We start from the raw sequence: 24132 nt of genomic DNA, 5'->3' as shown, positions 1-24132 counted from the left end.
TTATTTGAGTGGACGATACGTTAAACCAGGCAGGACTTGTATATTCTAATATGTGTATATACGTTTTATATAATTTGAGGATGGTTTTTGCTGATGTACCTTTGTTGTCACCTAACAGACTTTCAACATAACTGACTCGTTTGCATCATTATTATGTCACTATTTTGTTCTAATTTTGAGTCGTTTGTCAATCTAAGATATTCTGCAAATGTGGCAGTTTGGGATGGTTCCTTCTAAGTGATGTTTTGGTGAACGCTTCCACGTTTTGTTAGATCTTGAAATAAAACTAGTGTCTGTGTTGTAAGTACGTTTATTTTGATTCTGTATTTTTGGCAGTATTCTTGTATTCTGTTTAGTTGTTATAGGTTTGTTGTTACTATTGTTGGTATGAGAGAGTTCTTCCATACTGCCTTATTGTCTGCTAATTGTGCAGAGAAATGTGTATTCGGGTATTTTAGGGGTATGTTTCTAACATACGTGGTTAAGAGCACAAGGACACCTGTCTCAGGATTATAATATTCCGAGAACGTTCTCTGCGCGTTAGCTCTACACTTTTTATCTTTCAAAATGTAGACGAGTGATTTCTTTTTTGTTAAAACGGTATATTAGTCTTTCTGTTAATCTAACTAGATGGTCTTCTGTTTGCTTGGACTTTCTAAATCCATTGTGGATTTCGGGTAATGTAACTTCTAAGTTGACAATCTGTTGCTAGTTATACGTTCTAATATCTATCCTACACACCTGGTGAGGCATTATGGGTAATGACTATCTGGTTCATTCGTTGGTTTTCCTTCTTGGCGGAACACTAGTGTATTAACTTTCTTCCAACAGGCCTGATTTTAGTGGTAACTTGAATAGCGCTGTTAAATATTTAACCAATAGCAAGGATAGCTTCTACTTCGTCTTCTCCAGGGCTTTATTTGTTGTGAATTTAATAGATTGTATTACCTCATCTAAGTTGATTGTTTTAATTACTTAGTTTTCAATTTCATAAAAAGCTACACGAGGGCTACCTGCACTAGCTGTTTATAATTTAGCAGTGATAGACTAGTGGGAAGAGAGAGTTATGGTAGTTCTCTTATCTTTTAAAAAATGTTAGTCAAGATAAGGAAAGGTTGTTGTATTTCTCGATGTTTTATTTAGATATTATAATTAACACATCGGCGGTATATCTCAGGATTTACAACGCTAAAATCAGGGGTTCGATTCCCCTCGGTGGCTGAGCAGATAGCCCTTTGTGGCTTTGCTATACGAAAAACACACACACACAATTAACACGTCTTTAAATCAACACAACTACACATAAACACATTCGAAGGGTATACCACTGCGTCATGGAAAACGTTTTTCTAAAAGAGTTGTACATGGATTGTACCAGGAACTTCATAACAATACCCATCCTGTAAAAGTTTACGCTTTAAAACTGCGTAGAACAGCTTGCGGTAATGTGTTATTTTGATACCTGCTATCACACTTTCGTAAACAGTATGTCCAAAATTTCTCAATACACTCTTGCGCTACTCTTTTGCCAATGAATAGTGAGATCGATAGAAACATAATAATGCCCTCAGGCTGAAAGGGCAATCATGGTTTATGGGCCGGGATGTCGAACCCGCGACCCTCAAATAGTGCGTCAAGAACCCAAACTAACTGGACATGCCGTGCCCAAAATTGAGGGAACAAATCAATTGTGCATTTTTCACAAATATTCTATTATTTTACTGACAAGGTTTGATCCATAAAGTAATCGTCTTCCTTCTGCTAGTACAGCGGTATGCCTACGGATTTACAACGTTAAAATTAAAATTAACTCTAAGATTTTGTCACTAAAATTGCATATCTACATATCACATACAAAAAAAAAAAAAATTAAATGTGAATTTTGTTATTTGCTCTTTTCAACAACAATCAAATTGGGCACATTAGATACGCAGATTTCACATAATGACACGTGCTTTTCAATTTTGCCTTTGACATATTTTTGCATTAACGTCTCTTCACGCTAACCCTATACTATTGTATCGTTGATGGCAAGTTGCTGGAAATGTCCTTCTCTCTGACCATCACGTGCTCATAAGTTTTAGGCGCGTGGCACAGATTAACTGATTCAAATATGATAAGTCAGTCAAACCCTGTTTACAAGAAAAGCACGTGCATTAGCCATTTCGCCAATCTAAATCTTTTAACGCTTACACATAAAGCACTCAGTGTTGAAATGTTTACTGCATAATAACTGATCTTCGCTAGTGATTCACTCGTAGGTCAGTGGACTTACAATGTTAAAAATTAGATTTAATGTATTCTAAGAGACAGTTGGTATGGGTATTTAAACTTTAATTAAAACACAGTATAGAACAACGTTTAACCCTTTTTTAGGTCGTCTTCAGGTTAAAAAAAATTTGTTTAGATAATTGCGGTGGGCTATCTGCGCTAGCCGTCCCTAATGTAGCAGTGTGAGATTAGAGGGAAGGCAGCTAGTCATCACCACACATTGCTAACTCTTGGGCTACTCTTTTACCAATAAATAGTCGGATTGACCATTAAATTAAAACGGTCCCCACAGATGAAAGGGCGAGAATGTTACGTGGGAGGGGGGATTCGAACCCGCGATCCTCAGATTACGAGTCGAGCTCCCTACCCACCTGGCCATACCGGACCTAATCGCGGTCGGAACAGTGCAGATACCTTATTGTTCAGTTGTTTTACTTTTATGTGCATGCTGTTTGTATTAGTATGTTCATCGATATAAGAGATGTTTAAAATAAAAATTCTAATTCCAATAAATTGTTAAAGTTAACCTTAACATTGATGTATTGTCGACGTTATATTGTTTAATGCGTATAATTGGTTTTACTTTGTATACGTTAGGCTAAATAGGTTTTTCATTTCTCACAGTTTACTTAGATGTTGTTTAGGGTATTAATACAAAATCATCGTTGTATTCTAGTCAAAAATTTTAAAACCCTGTATTACAGAGCTGGTCCTACGTGAAATTGTAGTCAGTGCGAGCTTTATATTCAGCGCCTCCTGCCCCATAAAACTAATAAGAATTGCTAATTCAACTGTCGGTTTTTGACGCCTTTGGAGGTGGGTACCATATGGGGAATACTTATCGCATCCAAGGTCTGGCCTTGTTGCAGTGTTTTTATTTAGGGAGGTAGAAAAGTGGTATCTATATGTACAGTATTTAACACACTACACGAAAATAAACTCTTGGTTGTTTCTAAGTAGTTTAACTAAAAGGTCCAGCACATATTACCTGGTGTAGTTGGTTTAACTTGGAGCAGACGTAGGTGCCTTTATTGATGCTGTTGTGAGCTGTGTTTGTTTGTTTGTCAGATAGAAGGAACTGAGTATTGTTATTTGTTATTTTGAATTTCGCGCAAAGCCACTCGAGGGCTATCTGCGCTACCCGTCCGTAATTTAGCAGTGTAAGACCAGAGGGAAGGCAGCTGGTCATCACCACCCACCGCCAATTCTTGGGCTACTATTTTACCAACGAATAGTGGGATTGATCGTCACATTATAATGCTACCACGGCTGAAAGGGCGAGCATGTTTGGTGCGACCGGGATTCGAACCTGCGACTGAGTATTGTAATGATCGCGTTAAGATAAAAGGGTTAGGTATAGAAACCATATAAAGTTTTAAAAAGTCGAAGTGTTTGACAAAGAAGACATGTTTTAACACTGGCATCATTCAAACACGATATTTGTTTATTCGAGACAGGAATTCACTTATTGTGTAATTTTTATTATACAAGTAACTCACTTGGTTGAATCGAGCGATGTGAACATGACGTAATATGCTACCTTGATTATGCAATTTGTATATTTAATTAATTAATTATCGATCGATAATGCATGCTAATTAGTAGTGTCCATTGTACTCAATGTGACTGATTTGACTATCCGGATGTCTGGAGAATCCACGAGACATACTTCTTTCCACATACGTTCGGATTAACGAGGTTCTATTGTACCACTTTGTTTGTTTTTTGAATTTCGCACAAAGCAACTCGAGGGCTATCTGTGCTAGCCGTCCCTAATTTAGCAGTGTAAGACAAGAGGAAAGGCAGCTAGTCATCACCACCCACCGCCAACTCTTGGGCTACTCTTTTGCCAACGAATAGTGGGATTGACTGTCACATTATAACGCCACCACGGCTGAAAGGGCGATCATGTTTGGTGCGACGGGGATTCGAACCCGCGACCCTCGGATTACGAGTCGAACGCCTTAACCATCCGGCCTATAATAAAGTAGTGGTCCTATATTCTATGAAAAACCTATTCCAGACAAAACAACATCGTAGGCTATTTGTAGTCTGTCCACCACGGGTATCGAAACCCGGATTCTAGCGTTGTAAGTTCTGCCACTGGGGAGCTGTGTCGGTCGGTCGGTCACGCTCGACCTCTCCGAATTTACGTGAGTTGTACGAATTCAATTTAATTTTTCTTCCTCAATACTATCTCTTTTAATTCCCTGTTCCCATTTTAATTTAATTTTAACAACTAACACAAGCGAAAATATCTTCCAAATTTTGGTATTTTTTCTGCTATTTAAAATCTCAAGGCGAGAGTTTTTATACGAATTATATATTTAGCATCGACCGCAATTAATTTGCTGCTACTTCTAAAGATCTTTTTGAACGATTATTCAGTATTTAAAAGAAATGTGGTTTTAAAGAGAACTATTGAACTAATGTAACAGATCTGATAAAAATATAACTGTAGTCAATGAATGGTGGTAAGAGACACTCTGATTGGTTTGGTTTGGTTTGAGTTTCGCGCAAAGCTACACAAGGGCTATCTGCGCTAACCGTCCCTAATTCAGCAGTATAAGTCCAGAGGGAAGGCAGCTAGTCGTCACCACCTACCGCCAACTCTTGGGCTGCCGACGAATAGTGGGATTGACTGTCATATTATAACGCCCCAACGGCTGAAAGGGCGAGCGTGTTTGGTGCGACGGGGATCCGGACTCTCAGATTACGAGAGGTTCGCCTTAACCTACCTGGCCATGCCGGCCCCTTTAAGTACAGAAAATAAAGCTCATGGCAGGCTTAGGTCTCCCAAAACTAGAAAGCCCTGTATTTTTCTCATAGCTGTTTACTGAAGTTGTTAATCCGTATTGAGTTATTAAGATTTGGTACGCTTTTATACTACTATTTCTGTATTTCTTTATCATTCGCATCTTTCTCTGGCATTATGCAGTCAGTTCGCAAGTAACAAACAATACATCCATTATTTATTTACTTTTTGATCGTGTTTGGATTTGGAAAGTCACTTCCATGTCTTATCCGCCTTCTTTCACTCCATCATTTATAACATAAAAGGGTAGCTCGAAGTTTCCGTCTCCTCGCTGACTGGGTGTACCTTGCGGCAACTGGATTATTCTAGAAAAATCGTCTGGTTCTCAAGTCGCCAAGCAGTTTCAGCAGATGTTATCTGGTTAAACCAGACTTTGACCGCAGATAATTATTAATAAAGGATGTGTTTCCATGACAACGGAAGAAGATCTGTGTCAGATAGTCACTACATGTTATTATGGTATAAATACAGTGCTATTTTTGTTCGATAGTTTTATGTATCAATATACACTGTAATTTGGATTTCAAACGTCTTCAACGTACAGAAGAAAAGAAGGAGAAATATAAACCATAACACTTTCTTAGCATGCAAATATGTCATTTTTTCACTCATGAGTGAAAGTAAAGGAGAATTTGTAATGATATGCTAATTACTCTACATCTACTATATTCACTGCCGACGCGGCTTTTCGTACACTATCAATTTCATCAGACGGAATAGAATAACATATAACACATGTCTATGAGTTATATATCACCAATTTTTATGAACAACAACTTTTATGGTGTGATTTACATTAAACAATTATTATCAAATTTATTTAAATAACTGGTGAATTCAGTTTATACATAAGAATTAATAACACAATATTATTTATTAATTTTTATTATTTGTATTTGTATTTGAATTAACATTGTACAATTATGTAGGCTCATACAGGTTTGTATCAGACAAACGGATAAATACATTTATAATCAATGGCCACAGACTTAGACTGTCCAGACTTTGCTCTAAGTGACTGTAGTGTTGTAATCATTCGTGATTTCATTCTGCCTGACCAATCATGATCAGAAATACCCCAAGCATATTTAAGCTCCTGCATCAAATTGTCGGTGATTTTTAGGGATAGTTTAAGGGAAGTTAACCCTTCATTTCACATAATATCCTTTGATTTGATTCATTCTGTACTATAATAATATTTAAATTTTTAAATCCATTTTGGTATTCCGTACTTTTCCAGTGTAGATAACCTTACAAGAACGAAGTCACGCCATTTATAATTTCATGTATTTGTTCATCAGTCTTTGTACCAAGCTGTATAATAATAACAACTATGACACGGGATCGTGGAGTATGGGAAAAGTGAAGTAGTAATTTAATGTATTTTTACATTTAAAATGGAAGGATATTATACAGTATGGTCCAAAACAAACTTAGGAACTACAACCATGTAGTTTTCAACATATTGTAGCCCAACTCAAGCAATTTTCATTGCATTTCAGTATTCTTTTACGTGTGCACTATTAGTGGCCTTCAGCACATCTATCCGATATTCGATTTCAGTTCACGTTCATTATCACATCTCCACAGTGGCGATGGCGTCTGTTATCCTAGTCATTACCTCCACGATGTCTGCTATAGATGTGTGATACACGATATCCTTAACATACCCCCATACTTCTTTCCTGTACTAGCGTCTGTAAACACGCTGCACTACAGCCACTGACTTAATCACAGGAAACTAAATGCATTGAGCTTTTTCTTTCACAGTTCATGGGGTGATATTATTTACTGGAGCGAATAAAAACACACAAAAGTATTACAACAAAAACTGTGTGAGTATGGGCTACAAGCTGTTTAAAACTAATTGGTTATATTTTTTTTAGTTAATTAATTATTAAAATAAGGAAGGTAATATTGGACTACACTGTATTATGTTTCTTCAACAGATGTTGTAACCGTAATGAATAGTCGAATTAGAAAAGTTCATCTTCGTAACGACTAGATAGTAACTGACCTATATATAATATATGGCCCCGCATGGCCAAGCGTGTTAAGGCGTGCGACTCGTAAACTGAGGGTCGCGCCAAACATGCTCGCCCTTTCAACCGTGGGGGCGTTATAAAGTGACGGTCAATCCCACTATTCATTGGTAAAAGAGTAGCCCAAGAGTTGGCGTTGGGTGGTGATGACTAGCTGCCTTCCCTCTAGTCTTACACTACTAAATTAGGGACGGCTAGCACAGATAGCCCTCGAGTAGCTTTGTGCGAAATTCCAAAACAAACAAAAAAAACTTCGTAACGAACAATGTGTAAATATGGGCACCAAACTGTGCATTCACACGTTGCTTCAATTATATTTCGTACGACATGTAAGTTAACCATGTAAAGCAACTGAAAATAGGATCTCGATTCTTACACATGGGAGAATAATTTTAAAACACCATAAAACTGCCAGAAAAAAAGGACGCGTTTCTGATTTTTATGTTATAACACTTTTAAAAAACTATAAAAATCTCCACAACATATCCCTAGATGGCTTTTTTTTTATCATTTTAAATGGAAGGCTTAACCTCTGGCACAGGCCATTTCCTCTGAGTCCACAGGACTGCTGCCAAATGACAACGACTAGAGATAGTTTAGGCAAATCTACGCCAATAAACTTAAAACTATCAAAACAGGCCAATTATATGAGAGAGATTTCTCTCACTACGTTCATTATATGCGCCACTGGTACTGCGTTTGTTAATATCATACGTTTATGTTATTCAAACTTCTGACGTTATATCTAGTTTGTTTTAAGTGCAAGGCTGCACAATGACTTATCTGAGCTACGTTTACTGGAGAAAACGAACCACTGATTTTAGCTTACCGCTGAGTCATGGAGGAAAGAGATAGATAAATTACTTATTTGTTTTTAAGGACACAGAAAAACCTCATGCAAAAAATCAAAACAACAATGTTGACTATAAATATTAAAAAGCGTATAGCTGTAGAAAAATATTAAATTTGGTGACTTAAAATATTATTGACGTGACTGCTTCACACTTAAAACATATAAAAGACGATTTGAATCCTACAAAAATCAGTGAGATGAGAAAACTGTCTATTTGGTATATTTCTGAAATTAGGTTTTACATAATTGTTGCACTTGATAATCTTCTTGGGTTGTTGTTAAGTACAAAGCTACAAAACAGGCTATTTGTGCTCTGCCCACAACAGGTATCAAACTCGATTTTTAGAGTCATAAGCCTGCAGACGTGCTGTTGTGCCACTAGGAGAGATTTTACTTAAAGTGCTTTTTTGCCGTAAGAAACTTGAGAATTATTTTAATTTTTCGGATCATGAAATAAACGTTCACGTATATAAAGTCTGCTTTGAACAGAATGGTGCTGATTTCACACGTTCACGCCATGTAGGAAGTCCGCTGAGCACCAGAACCGTACCAATTTTAAACATTCATGAAGTCGGTCACACTTAAACGTTTTTGGACTTTCTCGTGAGAAATGTGGTTGAAGGCTCAATTTTGATATTGTATCTGCTTTTTCTACTGATATTACTATGCTTAAATGTGTAGGGGTTATGCACCCTTACTTGCGACTATGTTCTTAGAGAAATGATCAATTTCTTAAGTATAATACTTAGTGGTTGGTTCTCTCAGGCTAATAAAGAACAGCTCCAGAACATATGAGAATTATTAATTATCTTTCATTTATAAGCGCTCTTCAATATTTTGTTCACTTGTATGTCTTGATTTGTTATTGTTGTTTGTAAACGAAGATTGTTCTCTTTACCTCAGAAAAGCCAAAATTTTAGTTTTATTTACACAGTTTGTTTTATCATTCTAACATCAGTAGTTATCTCTGTGTACATCAAGGTTATTGCACATTAACACAGAGTAAGACTGTGAAGTTAAAAGTTCTTGTGTTGATTCCAGGATTTGTTCTGAGAGAAATTTTCTGATATATTTACTTTTCTGTACCGGCAGACCAGGTGGGTTAAGGCGTCGACTCGTAATTTGAGGATCGCGGGTTCGAATCCCCGTTACACCAAACATGTTCGCCCTTTCATCTCTGGAGGCGTTATAATGTTAAAGTCAATCCCACTATTCGTTGGTAAAATAGCAGCCCAAGAGTTGGCGGTGGGTGGTAATGACTAGCTGCTTTCCCTCTAGTCTTAAACTGCTAAATTAGGAACGGTTAGCGCAAATATCCTTCGTATAGCTTTGCGCGAAATTCGAAAAACAAACAAACAAACAAACTTTTCTGTACTTTTAATAAGTATTAAGAATACCATTTTTACGGACAAGAAGAACAGTTTAATGTGGAGGATAATCCCGCCTATTCACTAAATTTATAGAAAATTATCAAGTGTAAGAATCAATAATGCATATATTTACGTATATAAGCCCCCCGCTAGTACAGCGGTATGTCTTCGGATTTACAACGCAAAATCAGGGGTTCGATTCCCCTCGGTGAACTCAGCAGATAGCCCGATGTGGCTTTGCTATAAAAAAACACACACACACACACACACATTTACGTATATGCCAGCATTACTGCCTTAGTATAAATTTCTATAAACTCTACTTTCAAGTTTATAAAAGAACCAACGCGAGACACTAAGGAACAGTATATATTGTTGGTTTGTTACAGTTGATATACAAGCTTAGAAGCTATAACTGTAAATAACGCTTATCAATCGGGAACCTCAGGTATTTACCCAGGATCATTTACAGATTTTGAAATTACAAATTGTTTAACTTCAGCGGATTACCATCAGACATCAGTATTTTTAAGAACACATTACATAAATTCAACTGCCACAAACTCGCATATGATCAAGAAGAGCTAGCTAGCTCCCTGTTAAGCAAATTATTCCTATATTAACTCGAAATTAATTCGCTCATCGTGAACCTTCGACAGGATATAAAGAGGTTTCGGATCAGATAGAAGACTCACTGTTGTTTGTAAGTTTGTAAAAATCATTTGTATATTAAAATATATTTGTGTTAAGAAGATTTGTTTGTTTGTAATTAAGCTATGTGTGTTCTGCCCATCATGGGTATCGAAACCAGGTTTCTAGCTTCGTAAATCTACAGATGCAGACATAAGGCTTGCAATTGGGAGGGAAGGGACGTGTTCAGATAGAAAACCATGTGTATCAATCGTGTTAGCAAACATCATAAATTTAATACCTATCGACATTTAATTAACTTATAAATGGAAATTACAATTTAATTCAGTTTCATGCTGTTTCAAATTGCAGTACATAATACAATAAATTGGGATTTGTCTGCCAGGCTATTTCAAATTGTAGTACATAACGTAATAAACTGGGGGTTTGTCTGCGATTTAAATCACAGACAAAATACAAATGTTAATATTTATCAGTGCTAATAAAATTTGATCATGTCTAATTATCAAGGTTTCCTGAATCCTCCTCGATATAACAAAAACGAATTGCTCGAAGTTGTAAATGTACAGCGGTACGTCTACGGATTTACAACACTAAGATCAGGGGTTCGATTCTCCTCGGTGGACTCAGCAGATAGCCCGATATGGCTTTGCTATAAGAACGCACACACACACACACACGAAGTTGTAAAAGTTCAAGAGAAACAAAGGTTATGAAATCAAGAAGAAAACAATTAACTAAAAAATGTATTGTTGAAATATTGTCTGAGGAAGAATCAGGGAAATACTCTAGTGTCTCCACTAGCCAATCAGAGTTGAGCGATAAAGATAAGTTAGAAATACAGTTAAACTCAAACAAATACGGATGGAACAAGCCCGTATTGAAGGTGAAAGAGACAGTAAATGTCTCGAGTCTGAACAAACTCGTATCGAAGCCAAGAAAGACATTAGGCTGAAAGAAATGAAAATCAGACTGAATTCCAATTTACCAAGGCAAAATGACAACTTTGAATTTTATTGAAAGGTTAAAGTATCAATAAAAATGAAGTTGATAAATACTTCCACTATTTTAAGAAGGTTACCCAAACCATGGAATTGGTCAACAAAAAAGTGTTATTATTGTTACTATTTTAATTGGTAAAACACAAGATGCTCATGGACCCCTCTCTCTGAGAAGACTGTATGAATATGATAATTTTAAAGTTAGTACCGCAGGCTTATCGCCAAAAGTTTCAACGTTATCGCAAGCAAGACAGTTAAACTTATATGGAATTTGCTCACGAAAAAGAGGTTTACTTTCATGGGTGGTGTAATTCTATGTATATTTATAACATTTTCGACAAACTAAGACAATTATGTTTAATTTATGGATTCAAACGCTGTGCAAGTGATGACCTCAAAACTTACTTGGTTGAAAATAAAGTTGAAACACTACAGGAGGCATCTGTTCTTTCTTATGATTACACTTTAACTCATAAAACCATTTTTCAAACAAAGAAATTTCTGCCGTCTCAGCAAAAACCTGTATCTGTTCAATCCACTAAAATTGAAAATTCTTGTTAAGAAAAAAGTCATGTTATGCGGTATTGTTGGTGTTTGAAAAGGAAAAAACAAAAGAAAGTAACACCCAAAACGTTTGTGTCCACATATGGATGTAGTTTCAACACCTCACCCGATATTGTTGATTCAGCCACTGATAAAAAATGCTGATGTATTTAGTGAGGAATTTAGACCTTTTTTGTCTATGGTTCTGCGTCTTCGACAAATGACATTGTCAATCCCATACCCATTAGTATGTTACATGACATTGGGGCAACTCAATTATTGTTGTTAGATTCAAATTCTGCTACTGGTGACTGCACAGGGTATTGATGGTAGCTTTGTTAATGTTCATCTTCATATCATATATTTAACATCAGTTACGGATGGCGTAAGACCTATTCTGCCAATTAACGGTGTATCATTTTGATGAGAAACGATTTGACTGGAGAAAAGTTGTTGCAGAATCGAAAATGGTCAGTGATCACTGTTTCATCTAATAGCGATGTTTTTGTTGAGGAAAATACGGATGCGTTTCCCTCGTGTGCTGTGACTCGAACTCAAGCCAAGAAACAAATGATAGACATTTATTCAGATGATTATATTTTGGATTTGTCTCAGACATTTCTAATCCCACAGCAATCTTTTGAAGGTGATTGTTCTACTGGCGATCCTTCTGGAAGTCACAATGCTGGACGTGAGGGATCTGGTTAATCTGGTGAAGTTGCGTTTGCTAAAAGTAAACTGATTACCGAGTAAGAAAAGAATCCTCAGATCTATTCACTGTTTAAATACGCACTCCCAAAATATGAATTGGAGAAAATTCCAAATGGATATTTCTTTCAAAAATGATGCTTGTGAGGAAACGGAGAATACTAAATGTGCTTCAGAGGATTGGGCTATAGTTTACCAAATCGTTGTTTCCAAAACATATCATTCGGAAGTATTGAAAGTTGCCCATGAACTACCCATGGGAGGTCATTTACGTGTGGACAAGACATGTGACAACATTATGAGACATTTCTTTTGGTCAAAATTTAGGCAAGACATTTCTCAGTTTTGCAAAACATGACATATCTGTCAATTCCAGAAAAAACACTGTTGCTCCTTTGAAACATATCCAACCCCTCTGTCATGTAATGGTTTATTGTACAGATGCATTTTCACGTGCTATATAATTTTTTGATCATAAAATTATTGTGTTGATAGTGTTATATACTGTCATGATTATTGAGGTTGTACAATTCTTTGATGACGTATTATAGTTAATGTATCAATGTATATATCGTAGTTAAAACTTGTCTAACACCAATTTTCAATTCTCTAAGGAGTGAGGTGTGATAGATTTACTGTTATATATTTACATTAATGTCGATGTTTGTTTACGTTAAATATATATTTAGAAATGCATGCAACTTATACTGTTAAACGTGTATTGCGAAATTACCTCCTATTCACTAACTTTTAGAAGATTCTCGAGTGTTAGAAAAAACAGTGTATGTGTGTGTGTGTGTGTGTGTGAATGCCACTATTATTGCCTTGGTTTAAACTTCTAGTAATAACTCTACTTTCAAGTTTATAAAACACGACCAACGCGAGGCGCCAAGAGACAGTATATATTGTTGGTTTGCTACAGTTGGTATACTATAAACGTCAGAAGTTATAATTGTGATTAAAGCTTATTAATAGGAAACTTCATATATTTAACAATTCATAGATTTTGAACATTACAATCGATTTAAACATCAGCAGATTATCATCAGACGTTAGTATTTTTACGAAGACGTTATATAACATCAACAGCAAGAAACTCGCGTTAGGTCAGGAAAAGCTAGCTAGCTAGCTAGCTCCTTGTTAAGTGAATTGCTCCAATATCAACTCGAAATTAATTCGCTCATTATGAGCCCTCGATAGAATATGAAGGAATTTCAGGACTAAATTAATGTTGTTTGCAACTTTTTAAAACTTTTGTATACAAATTATTATTTATAATAACCGTTATTACAGTTGTATTATTGTTTGTATATTAAAATATATTTGTGTTAAGAAAGAAAACTGTGTATCTATCTTGTTGGTAAATACCATAAATTTGATTCTTATAGTTATTTAATTAAATTATAAATCCAAAATACAATTTAACTCAGTTTCAGGCTATTTCAAATTGTGGTACATAACATAAATTTGAAGGTCGTTCAAAATAAATCGTAATACATAACAGCAACCAATCAGAATTGGAGTTTCTAGGCACCAGTCCTAATCTATGTCTTTGACGCTATCAGACCATTAAAATTGTTTTATTTCTAGAGTCATATCCACTCTTCAAGAAAACAGCCAGGAAAGATCTAGAACGCTTCCATAAACTTCTCAAGCAGGTTACTGCTTAACAGCAGTGGATTCAAAAGACACGTGTGGAACATATGATGTTGAGTCTCTACAAAATAGCACTTGAGCTGATAGAGTTGTCGTTGTCTGGAGCTTCCTGGTGTAATGGTACGGAACTAACTGCACTGTCGTGATAGAAAATATAGGTGAGGAGAAATTCAAAGAATGGGATATAGTCATTACTGTGTTGTGTCAATGATTAAATCCAACGGAGAAGCAAGTTATCCACCAAGGACTGTATATATATATAAAGATTAAGTTTCTACCTGAAAACAAACCCTAGCTTCCTGATCGATATAGAAATGTATCATGTATTCAGAATGAAACCAAAATTCCAGCCAATTGATACTTTGTCGATTCTCGATCGGTGGTGAACAAGATAAATATAATTATTTCTAAGTAAAATCATGAACCGAACAAGAGAAGTTGTACTCAATCATGGTTCTGGAGTTGGGACCTTGGAAATTAACCTATTACAAAAACCTTTATTTACATTGAAAATCATTTGATCTCAGTTAGCAGGTCTCAAAACAGTGGACAAAGGAATACATATTGATAACTCATAAACTGTGTACCATGGTACACTACAGATTATGTCTAATGCATATTTGAAACTGAAGTTTAGAAAAAGGCATAATATGGTACTGTCAGTTATTCACGGCCAATTTCAAAGATCTATACTCCATTAAATGCTTTCAAGAAACTAAAATATACCATAGGTGAATTAATTATTTTGACCATCTATTTGAGCCAATAAAACGAACTTTAGTAGAAACTCTAATATTAGTATACCCGAAAAAAAGAGATACGGAAACAGGATCATTATTGACACAAACACAAGATGGAGTACAGCATGTGATTCTTTTCTTTAGTATTATACGTATAATATTTGAAACCAATTACGGTCTTGGCCAAAACGCTTGCATATTGTTATATATTGATGTTATTGTCAACATAGATGGTAGTTATTCAGTAAATGTCCGAGTAGTAACAGAGAAGGTAGTGTATGATCGGACTCACATGTAAGAATTGTTATTTTGGCCTATATAAGTTGATTTGAGCATCTGTTCTCAAAACACACATACACATTGGATCAATGTTGCAAAATGATGACTTTGTTCTGTCTGACTGAAAGGTTTGCAAAATGGAACTACCAAATGTTGGTATGTTCATTGGATATCCTTATCCTGTACGTCTTGTACAAATGAAACTAATTAAATCAGGACAGTCATCAGTATGGGATGATTCTTCTGAAGGATAGGCACTGCGCATAACACTTCAGAGGTTCCAGAAAGAGCAACCGAAAGACTCAAAGCTAGTTAGTTAGTTGCAGCAATGTGAAGCATGACCAAAAACAGGTTGTGGAACGTAGCATGATTGTATTAAACTTGTAGCACTTGTATGACCACTTACAAGTACATAAATGTGCATTGTGTCATTGTTATAAGTAACAACGACAGAGTTTTCAATCTATGCTACAGGCAGTAGTCACAATATCTCTTGAGCAGAAAATATTTTAGACATAGCGTAACACATGGACTGGAGGTACAAGGATGCTATTCACAGATGTGCTAATGTGTGCAAAGTTTATCGGGCTGCACTTACTTCGTGGTCTTGATCAACAGTACAAGCTTACAAATACTGTATTGTGTGCTTTATGTGCCAGGAGAAATAAACTTGATAAAACAGGGGGAAATTATAGCAAAGAGTTGTTGGTTCTTCATTGTGAATAACCTTGGTTAGAGTTGATCTTTCCCCACACATTGAGCAAGGTCCATGGTGTGTTCTGGTTCTTATGGATTATTTTGTCAAGTTGGCAGAAAATTATCGATTTGTTGATAAATTGGACCAGTCTCACTCAAGGTGTGTTGACAGTTTTTGAAAAATCCACACAGGTCAAGGGTTATTTTAAATAGTCAGTTATTTAGTACGTTGTGTTGAAGATGCACTATATTACCACCATCCTCATGACCTAGAAGAATTGGTGATGCATGCAATCAACTAGTAAGATTTAGACATGACAAAGGTCAACTGGTTGTTTTTTCAACATGATCATATTTGGCTGGGAAAAACCTTTTCCTGTAATGTTATTTGTGGTTCATCTTTTACAGAAGGTGTTCCTTAGGGTTTGCAGAATACTCGAAGAACTTGAAGTCTGTGCTACATGATGCGCACTAACTTGCACATCAGTAGCCAGGAAAGGCCGACACGTGGTAAAGGAGATATTGCGATAAAGCAACGAAGGAGGAAAGTTCGAGCGTGAAGAGCTGTACATGGATGACGTCACTACATGCTAGTTGCTTGGAAACAATTTATCTGCACTCCCGACAACCAAGTCTATGAACTACGAGATGCACAATTTCTGGTATTGTACACGAGCCTTAGGATAAATATAAGACTTCTACTGTTTGTAACAATTAAGTTAATTATTATATTTTTCAGGGTAATATTATTTATTCAAAGGTAAAATAAGCAATATTGCTGTGTCCTTAGCGTTTTTTTTTTTAACAGACACTGACATCCCGTTCTTAATAATGAAATAAATAGTAGTTTAGTAGCGTTTTGAATTAATATTGTAATAATGGAGTCCCATCTTACAGTCCCCCGCTAATACAGCGGTATGTCTCCGGATTTACAACGCTAAAATCAGGGGTTCGATTCCTCTCGGTGGGCTGAGCAGATAGTCTTTTGTGGCTTTGCTATTCGAAAAACACACACACACACTCAAGTCTTATATCTTCCCACATTAATTATCTATTATAAATTGCAGTAATGTGTCCTTAATTTAATTATATATGTAAACAATAATAAAACTGTCAATAATTCTGAAGCTCTTATAAAACTGTTGAGGCAAAAAAAATACAAAAAGAGTTATGAGCACTAATGAAATAGACATCAGTGCCAGTAGTAACATTGTTAATGGGGTTTTAAAATTCTTTCAAATTACCAGTTACACAATAAAGCGAGGGCATTTGAATAATGTCAGAGCTCGACCATAAATCGTTATTTCATATTATATATCGGACAAATATATACACATATGTTACGGAATTCTTTCCAGTATCACAAAAGGTAAAACTGTAAGGAAAATCTGTGACGCACAGGCCTAGAGTTTTTTCTTCGAAGTACCGTGGTTTACGTATAAGTTCTAACATTATTCAGATACCTATATTATTTTAGAGTGCTTCACTGGGGATAGAATAATGGCTTAAAAACACCATTAAAACTGTTTATAAATCACAGCCATAAGAAGCTTAAGTGTAATTCTTTGATTTGACTGCCCAATTTGCGTTTATCAGCTTTCAATAGGCGACACTGCAGTCCACAAAAGGTATGGCCAATCAAAGAAAATATTATACCTTTAGTCACAGAAATTATTTTCAGTTTTAGGTATTTTATTCTCAGAATAAAGTTGAGACAGCTTAGTCTGCTGTACGATCACCAGCCGATCAACTGATATGTTCACTTCCATCAGTATCTGGTTTGGTTCCTTTTTAAAGTTAAATAGCCAGTCCAATAAAGCGTTTTTATTTAGCGATAATTTGTTACCCTTATATTTATTTCTTTAGTAATACTATAAAGTTAACATTATGTCTGTTAGTACATTTAATAAATTACCTAATATCTGTATTACCGCTTCGAAATCAACATTCTTCTCTTTAGTAAAACCAATAAAGTGAATAACATTTTACATTTAACGGCGCTCTTTAAGTTCACACCATATCTTCAATCACACTTTGAGAATATTATTTCTTTTGTGTCATGTATTAATATCTGGCTGATCTGAATTAGTAATTTACTAACATAACACCTACTAATCTTCTGTTTTTTATCAAAAATATACCATAAACGTAGCTACTGAATTACAATGTAACATTACGACATATTGGTTATTATTCCCCATTGATTATTAAATTCTTGTTTTTATCACACGTTATTAGGCTGATATGAGTGTATTTTATGTGCAATTAAATCATAAAGTTGTTTTACTTACCGTAAATGTTTATTTCTGTACAAAACAGACCTATAGTCGGTTACAGAACGTTACTTACAAGAGACAAGAGTTTATAGTGATTATACAGCGTACAGTTAATGACTGACAAGGAACTAAACAGGTAAAATGTAAATACTTTAAACTGATATTTTTATTGCCTTGTTTAAAATGCAGTTTCCACATTTTATACCTACATTTGACATAAAAACAGATACAACATGTTTGTTTGTTTTTGAATTTCGCGCAAAGCTACATGAGGGCAACCTGCGCTAGCCGTCCCTAATTTAGCAGTGTAAGACTAGAGGGAAGGCAGCTAGTTATTTATACCCACCGCCAGCTCTTTGGCTACTCTTTTACCAATGAATAGTGAAATTGACCCTAACATTATAACGCCTCAAAGGGAGAGCATGTTTGGTGTGACGGAGATTTGAACCCGGAACCCTCGCCTAACGAGTCGGGCGCCTTAACCAATTGACAATGCCGGGCCGAAACATATTAGTATGGACCTGGAACTAGTCAAATTATCACAACACATTTCTTCGTGATACATATATATATATACATGATCGAGAAGTTTTAATTTGTTTTATAATTTCGCATAAAGCTATACGAGGGCTATCTGCGCTATCCGTCCCTAATTTAGCAGTGTAAAACTAGAGGGAATGCAGCTAGTTATCATCACCCACCGCTAACTCTTGGGCTACTCTTTTACCAACGAATAGTGGGATTGGCCTTCACATTATTACGCCCCCACGGCTGAAAGGGCGAGCATGTTTGGTGCGACCGGGATTCGACTCCGCGACCCTCGGATTACGAGTCGAGCGCCCTAATCACCTAGCCATGTCAGGTTTGACAAGTTACAGAAGAAATGAATAGACTGGACGTGGAAAGTATATTTAAAGTCATGATATAAAAAAAATAAGGAAAAAAATTGTAGTTCTTGCCCCAAGTTGACCTTTTACCTTAACACCGAAATGATGAAGTTATTACTGAAAGTAAAATATTCGATTTCTAGCTTCGTAACTATAAAACCCAATGAATTATTTATTTGCGCTACGTCCATTGAAGGTCGTAACAAAGGTTTTAACAAAATACAAGAAGATTGTACTTTGAAAGCGCAAAATAATTTAAAAAAAAATTTTGTTGAATGTGTATAACAACCGAAACTATCTTCGCATCAGTTGTTGCTTATTTACTGTTGCAACGTATTTACATATTTGTACATCATAAGATAGCACTGCCGGACTCTTTTCCACCCTCTTCCGGCTATCACTTAAGCACTGTGAATAACTCCTGTATTTTTGGTGACCTTATGGGTAGAGGAACTAGCCCAGCGAGGTAAAAACTGCACGCTACTCAGTTTACGTTTGTAAAATGATCGTGTTTGAGATTAGTTTCCCAACGATCTGTGCTTTCGGTGTTGAATTCTGGGAGAGATAAGAGAATAAATTCGAAATCAAAGCGTGAAATAACAATGACGAAAACAAAAACACAGATAAGTCTCACCATAACACTTTCAAAGAACAAATTATTATAACTTAAATGGCTGTTTTGCTGCAGTTATGCTATTTTTGACTTGAGTTTGTCTGTTTGTTATTGAGCACGAAGCAATACAAAGGATTGTCCGGTTTGTAGCATGACATGCCGCAGTGCCACTGGTGCCTTTTTTTTTTACTTGAGAGATATATTTTTTGTTTATCTCGTCTTATGGGATATGTCATAACTTTTACATTTGTGGTCATACGTTTTGTACCACTCTAGGCTTTTAGAAATAAGATATTATTAAGAGAACACACCATATTAACACAATTTAAATATTTTTTTCTTTCAATAATTCAATAAAAGAAATTGCGAAAAAGATATCGCAACATGATACCGGAATCCATGACAATAATACTCAGTATTTTCGGGCATCTCAAGGTTTTCAAGACTTCATCTTTTCATTGAGATATTGAAAGGTTGAGATATCCTATAAATTACACCATGAAGCCCTTAAACGTAACAGTATTCAGTTGTTTTCATTACCCTTTACAGAAGCAACTTTTATTAATTTTATGATGATTTTAAACTCCTGGATATACGCGTCGTAGTGGAACTTACAGAAAGATAGCAGTTTGAAACAGAAAGCAGAGATATTAAGCTAAAGTTAATAGAAACTTTATTATCTCTATGGCCAGTTGCAGCTTTACGCTGTGTGTATAAACCCCACTTTTATGTTGTGGAAAGAATTCCTGTTCTACAACCTTGATAATGTATGTTTTTTTTTTGATTTAGTTATGTGACGAGTTTCTTTGTTAAATATTCTGAAGAATGTTGTGTGCTCTGTTCTCTGTTGCGTGAGACTAGCGAATTGGAGGTTAAGACTGATAAATGGTGTATCCCCACCGCAATGTGGGTCCTACTTCTCACTCACCTTACTAGGATACATTTTATAATGCCACGTTGTAACTTGTACCCTAGGATCTTGTTACAAATATGCAGCATGTTTTGTTTAATTTTAACGTGTTTTGTTTATCGCTTAAAAATTTATGGTTATAATATAATTAATCAAAGGTTGTGATTTGCTGTTTTTAACGCAGTCCTTCCTCATGATTTGTCTACTTATTTGGCTTCATTTGGATGTAATTATTTAATTTCATTAAGATATGTATATAACATGAAATCAAATCTTTCTTTTAAGTGACAAATGCTTAATGACAGCACCACACACAAAGTTTATAAAATGTTTAGTCTGTGCTGTGTATTTAAAGTAATAAAACAGTTAACTGACCTGCCTAGACCGCTCACGTTCGAGGTAGTTACATAGAGTTCTGAACAAACTACTGGCCGTGCGGGGAGTCAGAATGATTGTGAGGTTAAATCCACTACATAACACGTGATACCCACCAAAGAATTCAACTACAAAGGATACTTTGAGCCAAACGATCTTATCTAAAATAATACTGGTCGAATTATCCAGTAGTAGATATCAGATCTACAGAACACACACTTAATTTTTTCAATCACATTAACTCTATACATCCCAAAATTAACTTCACATGTGAACAGGAAGAAAGCAATCAAATATCATTTCTTAACCTCAAAATTACAAGAATCGACACACAATTCAAAACAGAAATCCACCGAAAAATCACCCATACTGGATTATACATTCCTTGGGACTCAGCACATGAAACAAAACAAAAACTCAACATACGAAGAAACCAAATAAACACAGCCATAAGACTATGCTCACCAGATAAAATTAACAATGAATTAGACAAAATAAAACAATACTTCATCAACATCAATAAGTTTCCTCCATAAACCGTAGAAAACATTATACGCACACACCTAGACAGAAAGCAAAATCAACCAACAAAAGTAAATATATCTCACGAATCAAAAAATCACGAAACCATATACTGCTGCATACCATATATTCCCGACATCAGCAGACAAATAACCAACATTTGGCAAAAACTAGTAACAAAATATGACATTCCAGTTAATACCAAGTTTATTCAAAAACCAGGCACAAAACTGAGGTATATACTATTTAAAAATTACACTGACAAACACCACACCAACATTATTTATAAAATATAATGTGATAACTGCCACGACTTCTAAATTGGAGAAACAAGTAGAAAAATGGAAACCAGATTCAAAGAACATAAAAAGTCACCTTTACACGTTTTCGAACACTGCAAGTCAAATAAACACAATATAACCATAGAAAACACTCAAATACTAAATAAAGAAACAAACATAAACAAACGCGAAATTAAAGAAGCCTTACTTATACAATAACTTACACCCAAAATAAACCAATATAAAGGAACGCCTTTATACCTATATTAATATAATAAAATAATATTATATATTCAAACATCTAACACCGCCCTCTACATTCCGACACTCAGTTACACAACCCCTTCCAAACATGTGGTCAGCTTCCGGTCAGTTACCTCTTTCTTTCTTTGTGAACCTGACGATGACCGAAGAAGGTCGAAACGTTGTTCGCTCTTTTCTGTGAAATATTTTCTCAACCCAAACGAGCCGTTTTTGCATATATATTTCTCTACAAGTGGGTTTTCTCGACATCACTGATTATTAGATCTAGCGACACTTAAAACCTGGATATCTGGAGCAATTATTAAAACTCAAAATGGTGAAGGTACCGCTAGTTTATAATGAAAACAAATGAAGTTCACACAAAAAAATCTTAACACATAAAAACTGCTGTTTGATATGGTGTTTGGAGGAACGATAGATCTATTCCTTAAATACCTTTCCCTTCAGTCTACAACCGCCCCTTACTTACATATATGGTTACGTCATCCATACTTCCCTCCTAATTTCATGCTTGCATAGTTTAATAAAGTGTAAAAAGTTTTCAATGCACGCGCAAACGTCAACCTTTTGATCACATTAGATATCAACTAACAGTACCTATATTTCTAATGTTCTAATAATCTTATGCCCAGTAAAAAATAACCTATACCTCTAAAAATAGATATAATATAAAGCAACTTTATTTGCCATTAAATATTCTAAGCATAGTAATCACAGACTTTATTATCTGGTAGTTTCGAAAAGTTTTGCATTTCGAAGCGATGCTTCTGCAGAGGTAGGCTTAGCATCAACCTTTATTAGTGTAGAATTTGAAAAACAGTTAATAAACCGTCAAAGTAGAAATATTGTAGTGTTTCAAAATTAAAATCACCTGTTCTGATGATACCAGAGGAATACGAGCGAAATATTGTTTTTTAACTAAGATATATTTTATCTATTCCAATTTTAGGCGAATAAAAATTTGTTCCATAAGTACACTATTTCTCAGTAGATTATGTGTCTATCACAATGTTTTTAACACAGATATTTGAAACTTCTAGTTTTTCTAACACACAAAACTTGTAATATACTTGTGTATATATGTTTATGTATGTATATATATGAGACATCTTTCCTATAGCGGCGCAAGTTAATAAAATCGGTGTAATTAATAGCACTGAAGTTTACCTTTGAGTGACACGATTCGAGTAGTACTAAAGCCATGTTCAGTTCGTGGTGTTTTTTTCATTGCGATCGCTAAGCCTCGATTACGGTAACCTAGTCCCAGAGTTATTTTAGTCGTATGTCCACGCCGCTGGCAGCACACATTACCGATAATATGTTGTCGTGAACAAATGTTTCACAAATTATAAACACATACTTCGTGCAAACTGTTCAACCTGTCCTTGCGATATCAATATTATCATAACTTACGTCTACAACTACTTATAATGGCGATCGTGACTACATAGGTGTCGTTTCAACATTACATTAACCCAAAGGTCACCATAATCACTGGTAAGAAAAAAACAAAATAAATGGGCTCGTGATTAGAAGTAACGTGCGAAATAAGATGTTACGTAGCATATTATCTAGTTCTGTATTCGCACGAGTATTTTGTCGTGAAAATATTCGAACACAGATTGAGTTAAATTAACATGAACAATAAATAAAATGTATAAAAGTTGGTTGGTTGATTTTTCTACTTCGAATACTTGGGCTTAGTATTGGCAAAAAACAAGCAAATTTCCATATAATTTAGAATAATAAAGAAGGAAAGTAAAAAAAAATCGATTTATTTATAGAAGTTATATAAAAATTATATAATACTCTTTGATTTCTCTCGGAAAACAAAAATAAAAGAACCATAACAGTCGCTAGGTTACGATTATATATGTATTTTTATGCTGAATATATTTGTCGTCAAGCTAACATTTAACAATCTGAAAAGTTACGTTGCGTTGATAGTTTTGTGCTACATTCGTAACACGAAAGACGTGTTTTGTTGACATAATAATAGCAGTTTCTGTTTGTCCCTCTAGTTGACTGTTTATTACAGTTTTATTTCAAAGTTAAGAGCAAAGTGTAACCATTTCAAACTACACACTAAAATGTATGGTGATACGTATATATTATTTCTAGATAATTTTCTAAGTTAAGTGTAGCATGATCTCTTGGAGACTTTGCTCAGTATAATTTGATAAGACACGACTTTAAGAAAAAAATCCCGTAACGCCATCTGGAAAACGGATGCTGTATTAAATATATCGTATGTGAGAAGTTACGTTTCTCGCTTGAGGCACCTCTGCAAGGCTCGTTCATGAAGAGGCACGTCAAGGTCGTGAAAATAGCCTTTCTTTTTTGACCATGGTCCCTGTATTACACTGTGTGTGTGTATGA

At 35.3% G+C, this 24132-nt stretch overlaps 1 protein-coding gene across 2 annotated transcripts in view; it reads right to left on the bottom strand.

Moving 5' to 3' along the window:
• LOC143244217 (uncharacterized) overlaps nt 1-23234 on the bottom strand; it is a 61597-nt gene extending 38363 nt beyond the window's left edge. For both annotated transcript variants that reach the window (XM_076488480.1, XM_076488490.1), the window contains exon 1: nt 22921-23234. Coding sequence is in view for 1 of the 2 variants with exons in the window: in XM_076488490.1 (XP_076344605.1) it covers nt 22921-22956 (36 nt within the window). In the remaining variant the exon portion in view is untranslated. The remainder of the gene's footprint in view (nt 1-22920) is intronic.
• Nucleotides 23235-24132: the final 898 nt, after the last annotated feature.

The sequence above is a fragment of the Tachypleus tridentatus genome, chromosome 1 (genome assembly GCF_004210375.1).
Source record: "Tachypleus tridentatus isolate NWPU-2018 chromosome 1, ASM421037v1, whole genome shotgun sequence".
Classification (NCBI taxonomy): Eukaryota; Metazoa; Arthropoda; class Merostomata; order Xiphosura; family Limulidae; genus Tachypleus; species Tachypleus tridentatus.
The sequence above is the reverse complement of the archived record's forward strand: the minus strand, read 5'-3'. Positions and strand labels throughout refer to the sequence as shown.